Source organism: Colobus angolensis, unplaced genomic scaffold (assembly GCF_000951035.1).
Source record: "Colobus angolensis palliatus isolate OR3802 unplaced genomic scaffold, Cang.pa_1.0 Scaffold4, whole genome shotgun sequence".
NCBI lineage: Eukaryota > Metazoa > Chordata > Mammalia > Primates > Cercopithecidae > Colobus > Colobus angolensis.
This window is the reverse complement of record NW_012117376.1, coordinates 8,537,505-8,544,055: the sequence shown is the minus strand read 5'-3', so window position 1 is coordinate 8,544,055 and position 6,551 is coordinate 8,537,505. Positions and strand designations below refer to the sequence as shown.

Genomic DNA, 6,551 nt, shown 5'->3' with positions numbered 1-6,551 from the left:
CCTCAAGTGATCCACCCACTTCAGCCTCCCAAATTGCTAGAATTACAGGTGTGAGCCACCATGCCGGGCCATTTGTGTTTCTTTTTAGAGGCAGGGTCTAATTATGTTGTCCAGACTGATCTTGAACTCCTCAGTTAAGTGATCTGACCGCCTCAGCCTCCCAAAGTGCTGGAATTACAGGTGTTAGCTGCCATGCCTGGCCATAGAGCTATGGGTTTTTTTTTTTTTTAGGATGATGAAGATGTTCTAAAATTGTGCTGATGGTTGCCCAGCTCTAAATATACTAAAAATCATACTAAATATACTAAAAATCATACTAAATATACTAAAAATGTATGGGTTGTATGGTATATGAGTTACATCTCAATAAACCTGTTACCAAGGGAAATAAGAATAGGACTTCTTTGCCAACAGGACACTTAAAAGTCTGAACAAAGAGAGGATCACTTAAAAATTCTAACATGCTGTTTAATTTGTATTAACAGAATTTAACCAGAGGCTCCAAACTGGTAGTCTGTAGGCTGCACTTGGCTTGCAGCAGATGTGCCTTACAGGGACTAATATATTTTGCAAAAATTGAACAAACATTAAACAGTTGGCTGTATATAAAATCCACATTTCTAGCTTCTCTCTCTCTTTTTTTTTTTTTTTGAGATGGAGTTTCGCTCTTGTTGCCCAGGCTGGAGTGCAAGGGAGTGATCTTGGCTCCCTGAAACCTCCTGGGTTCAAGTGATTCTCCTTCCTCAACCTCCTAAGTAGCTCGGATTACAGGTGCCCACCACCACACATGACTAATTTTTTTTGTATTTTTAGTAGAGACAGGGTTTCATCATGTTGGCCAGGCTGGTCTGGAACTCCTGACCTGAGGTGATCTGCCCACCTTGGCCTTGCAAAGTGCTGGGATTACAGGTGTGAGCCACCTCGCCCTGCCTCTAGCTTCTCTTGAAAATCATATCTAGCAAATCTAACAAATGGGATTCATGTAAGTTACTCCTATATAGGTCTCATTCACAATGATGGAAACCTTAGTAATTAGAGCTGTGTGAAATGAAATGGGTTGCTTTTGTATTAATGTATTATAACTGGTAGTACTCAGACATAGATTATAGGTCAGGGAAATAGAACAATGATTCAGAGTATCAGAGAAGAAATCAGACTAATAATCTGAATCTATTCTGATTCAGCCTGTGGATTCTGTTTGATAAAGTGGGAAGTTACATGGAATAAGCAGAATGAGATTCTCTAGGCATTTATTCGTCCCCAATTCATTACATTTGGAGTGAAGATATGGTTAGAAGAGACATCATACACTATTACTGCCAGCCTTTCTGGTTTTCAAATCAAAGCCTAAAGGGCAGACCCTAAAGCCTTAGGTATTATTAATTCTTGAAGCCAAGTTTCAGAAATACTTTGCTTTCCTTCTCGAATGAGTAATAGAGGAGAAAAGGAAAATAAAATAAAACAAAATTTAAAAAGAATTACTTTGTTTTCCAAATATACTCGAATGTTCTCTTCAAGGACAATGAAAATTATGGAAGTGCTCATTTTACTTTATTTTGGATACCAGGTAGCTGACATGCCAAAATGCCACTCTATTTTAATAATTCAGTGGTTCTTTGGGTTCTGCTTACTGCATTCATCTTCCCCCACTTTTTTTGGTTTGTTTTGAGACAGGGTCTTGTTCTGTCACCCAAACTGGAGCACTGCGGTACCAGCACGGCTCACTGTGGTCTCAAGCTCCTGGGTTCAAGCAATCCTCCCACCTCAGCCTCCCAAGTAGCTTGGGACCACAGGTGTGCGTCATCACGCCTGGCTAATTTTTGAAATTTTTTTGCAGAGACAGGGTCTTGCTAGGTTACCCAGGCTGGTCTCGAACTCCTGGGCTCAAGTGATCCTCCCGCCTTGGCCTCTCAAAGTGCTAGGATTACAAGTGTGAACCACTGCACCTGGCTTCTTCCCCCATTTTCTATATAAATTTGTATATTCCTAGTCCAGATTCTTGTTTTATATTTATTTCATTGAATTTATTGTAAACTAATTCAGATTCTCTAGAAAACTGAAGTTTAAAATGTTAGATGGAACATTTGAGGGCATGCTGTGTACTTTGCTATAGACTCAAAGATAAGTAAAAGAATTCTTGTTCTCAAAGATTTAATAATCTAGAAGTGAGGTGATGAGGGTGTAAACTAAAATTTATTGGAGGTGATAAAAATCAGTTTACTGAATTGGCGAGAATGTTCATGTCTGACTCCAAGACCAGGTGAATGGTGATGGCGTTAACTGTGAAATAGGGAAGATAGGCCGGGCACAGTGGCTTACACCTGTAATCCCAGCACTTTGGGAGGCTGAGGCGGGTGGATCACTTGAGGTCAGGAGTTTAAGACCAGCCTGGCCAAAATGGTGAAACCCCATCTCTACTAAAAAATACAAAAATTAGCTGGGCATGGTGGTGTGCACCTATAATCCTGGCTATTCGGGAGGCTGAGGCAGGAGAATTGCTTGAACCTAGGAGGCAGAGGTTGCAGTGAGCTGAGATTGTGCCACTGCACTCCAGCCGGGGCAACATAGCAAGACTCTGTCTCAGAAAAAAAAAAAGAAGGTCCTTATTATAGGATACACACTAAAGTAATTGGGTGAAGTGCCAAGTGATAACATTTACAACTTTCAAATCCACTAAGATTCAATTTTTAACTGTTAAAATATAGCTATATTATCTCATATACATCTGATAGAATAATATGATGTTGTTAACAATCATTGAATCTTAGTGGATAATTTATAGATATTTATTGTACTATATCAAACTTTCAGTGTTTAAGCAGTTCGTAATGGAAACAGAAAAAGTAGTTTGGCTCTTCATGAGAACTGAGAAATGGGGCAATAGCTGAGGGAAAATGAATGAAAAAATACACTCACAAGTGTCTGACTGGTTCTCAGTATGAGCAATCACAGGTGGTGAGATTCCTAGAGCTGTTCCTACAGTGTGTTTTTAGCTTGCAAGGTTACAACACTACCCAAATTTTGCCATCAACTTGATATTAATTTACAGTAAATAACTAATAGGTAGACCAGCAAAAAGCAAAATTTAAGCCAGTCTGTTTGTTTTCTTGTGGCATCTTTGATAAGAAACTGGGCCAGGTAAGATTTGGAAGAACGTCTGTGAAATCTTTGGATTTATTATTGCCTCTATCACTTGTGTATTGTGTGTTATCTTCTCACCCATCACATCCCAGCATTATGGCTGGCTTTACCTGCTTTGGGGGAATTTTGATTTAATTAATCCTGATGTTGTAGGTGTTAGTCCATACATGTGATTCAGGTTTGTGGTTGGTTGGATCTGTGGTCTAGGGTTAGAACTCATTGTATTAGGAAAACTTGTACTGTGAAGGTGAGTTCCTATAAAAATCTGGTATGGTGGTAGAGGGGAGGCTCTTAAGCAAGAGGGAGCAAATGCAGAGTCCTCTTTGAGTTTAGATGCATCTTTGGTAATGGTTTTCAATTGCTCCTGCTCATATGCACCAATTAGAAAATTGATTGCTGGTAACTCTCAAGTTAAAGTGATGGTGAGTAAATAGAGCAAGATGGGTAAAAGCTAGTCTAAGGTCAGGAGCCAAATTGAATACAATTTTACCTTTGCAGGGGGATGGAAAGTAGTTAGGTTAGATGAAAAGAGGAGAATTTCTAGTGAAGGAGTGGCCAGCTTAAAAAAAGCGATTTCAACCTGGGAGAAGGTAGGTTTCTTACATTCTTGAAGGAAGAGGCCAAATGTTGGGAGATAATAGTTTGTTTTTATCTTTTTAAAATCTCTTTTCCCAGTACCACTAAGTAGCCTTTAATGCGTTATGGTGAGTTGTAAAGCTTACTAACTGTAGCATGTGCCCAACAGTCAGTCGGCCTGAGTTTAAAATGTTTATGAATCTCAAAATGTTAAACATACCAGTGATTAAATGGAGCACTATGGCAGTCTTGCTACTCACTAATGTGTGACCTGAGTGAGCCTCAGTTTTTTCATTTATCCATTAGGGCTTTTTATTTTTTATTTTTTTAAAGTGAATCTTTTTTTTTTTTTTTGAGACAGAGTCTCACACCGTCACCCAGGCTGGAGTGCAATGGCGCGATCTTGGCTCACTGCAACCTCCACCTCCCAGGTTCAAGCAATTCTTCTGTCTCAGCCTCCCAAATGGCTGGGATTACAGGCACCCACCATCATGCCTGGCTAATTTTTATATTTTTGTAGAGACAGGGTTTCACCACATTGACCAGGCTGGTCTTGAACTTCTGACCTTAGATGATCCACCCGCCTCAGCCTCCCAAAGTGTTGGGGTTACAGGCATGAGCCACCGTGCCCGGCCTATTAAGTGAACCTTAACCTTTCGTATTACAGGTGTGTCCTTGTGTCTCATGAAAGCAGTTTACGGCCGGGCACGGTGGCTCAAGCCTGTAATCCCAGCACTTTGGGAGGCCGAGACGGGCGGATCACGAGGTCAGGAGATCGAGACCATCCTGGCTAACACGGTGAAACCCCGTCTCTACTAAAAAATACAAAAAACTAGCCGGGCGAGGTGGCGGGCGCTTGTAGTCCCAGCTACTTGGGAGGCTGAGGCAGGAGAATGGCGTAAACCTGAGAGGCGGAGCTTGCCGTGAGCTGAGATCCAGCCACTGCACTCCAGCCTGGGCGACAGAGCGAGACTCTTGTCTCAAAAAAAAAAAAAAGAAAGAAGTTTACTTTGATTGTCGCTTTTGCCCAGGTCTAAAGACAAGGCTTTAGTTAACTTGAATTTGGTATCAGACACTGGCAGGAGCCGGTGCCTTCTTTAGATTAATTTGGTCCTATGTTATTTTGCGAGGGTCACCATAACAAAGAACCATAGATTGGGTGGTTTAAACAACAGAAATGTTTTCTCACAGTTCTGGAGGGTAGAAGTCTGAGATCAAGTTGTCTGAAGAGGTCAGGTGCGGTGGCTCATGCCTATAATCCCAGCACTTTGGGAGGCCAAGGCGGGAGGATCACGGAGTTTGAGACCAGCCTGGTCAACATGGTTGAGACCCTGTCTCTACTAAAAATGCAAAAAGTAGCCAGGCATGCTGGCCCACACCTGTAATCCCAGCTACTCAGGAAGCTGAGGCAGGAGGATCGCTCGAACCCCAGAGACGGAGGTTGCAGGGAGCTGAGACTGTGCCCCTGCATTCCAGCCTGGGTGACAGAGCAAAACCCCGTCTCAAAAAAAAAAAAGTTGTCAGAAGGGTTGGTTTATTCTCAGCCCTTTGTTGTTGGCTTCTGTATAGCTGTCTTCATGTTCACATGCTGTTCTCTGGTTTTAAGGATACCGGTTATTGGATTAGGGCCTACCCCAATAACCTTATTTACCTTAATTACCTCTTTAAGGACTCTATCTTCAAATATAGACACATTTTGAGGTATTGGGTTTAGGACTTCCTAATATGAATTAGGAACAGACATGATTCAGCCATTTTAGGGCCCTTACCTAATTTGTATTATCATTGCTAGCTCTTTGGTTTTAAAAGCTTAGAAAGTGCATGGTAACATTAGACTTTTATTCCCTAGAAATGAAAGGTGTGACTTCAGAGACCTTTTCACTTTAAGAAAGTTCCTTGACTGAGAAAACCCAAAGACAGTCTAGGACAGTCAGATGCTAGAAAAGGTTTATTTGTATTATGAATTTTAAGAAATTCATCCACAGCGAGTAAGGGAGTACATAATGGAAAAAACCGCTGGCCTGCTGGATCCCTGAGATTCCAGATGTGCTTTTGCAGATGTTCCTCTTTCCAATCTAACCTCCCTTGTCTGCTTCCCCAGTGAAGTCATAAGCAAGTATTTGTGATAGTTTCTTGTCACCATGGTGACTAAAGAAGCTCAGCATGCCTCTCCTCCCAGGTTCACTGTCAGCTGTGCTTGAAGGAGAGGCTAGTGTCCAGGACAGCCCAGGCTCAGTCATGAAAAGCCATGTGTCAGGTAATAGGGGACAGCAGTTCATAGTTCTGCCTTCAGAAATCTGTTCTCTCCTCTGTTAGTCTCACAGGGATAATCAGGGGCCTCAAAGGGAGTACAGAGGCACAGACACAGCTCACTTGCAGCCTCAACCTCCTGGGCTCAAGCAATCCTCCTGCCTTAGCCTCCCAAGTAGCTGGGACCACAGGTGCATACCACCATGTCCAGCTAATTTTGGTATTTTTTTGTAGAGATTGTGGCTTCACCATATTGTTCAGGCTGTTCTTGAACTCCTGGGCTCAAGCAGTCTGCCCACTTTGGCCTCCCAAAGTGCTGGCAGTACAGACTTGAGCCCAGGCTACAATGCCAATTTTAAAAAAAATTATTCCAGCCTGGGCAACAGGGAGAAACCCCATCTCTACTAAAAATACAAATATTAGCCAGGCATGGTGGTGAGTGCCTGTAATCCCAGCTACTTGAGACTGAGGCAGGGCAATCGCTTGAATCTCGGAGGCGGAGGTTGCAGTGAGCCGAGATCGCACCACTGCACTCCAGCCCGGGTGACAGAGTGAGATTCTGTCTTTTAAAAAAAAAAAAGATT

At 42.3% G+C, this 6,551-nt stretch overlaps 1 protein-coding gene across 3 annotated transcripts in view; it reads left to right on the top strand.

The window, feature by feature from the left end:
* The window catches only part of KPNA6 (karyopherin alpha 6 (importin alpha 7)), a 72,101-nt gene that overhangs the window by 30,816 nt on the left and 34,734 nt on the right, over positions 1–6,551 (top strand). Inside the window, exon 1 of one of the 3 annotated variants that reach the window (XM_011955439.1) lies at positions 5,874–5,974. The exons of the other annotated variants lie outside the window; for them this stretch is intronic. Coding sequence (XP_011810829.1) covers positions 5,881–5,974 — 94 coding nt within the window. The 5' untranslated portion in view covers positions 5,874–5,880. Of the gene's footprint in view, positions 1–5,873; positions 5,975–6,551 lie in introns of those variants that run through there. 3 annotated transcript variants of the gene reach the window in all.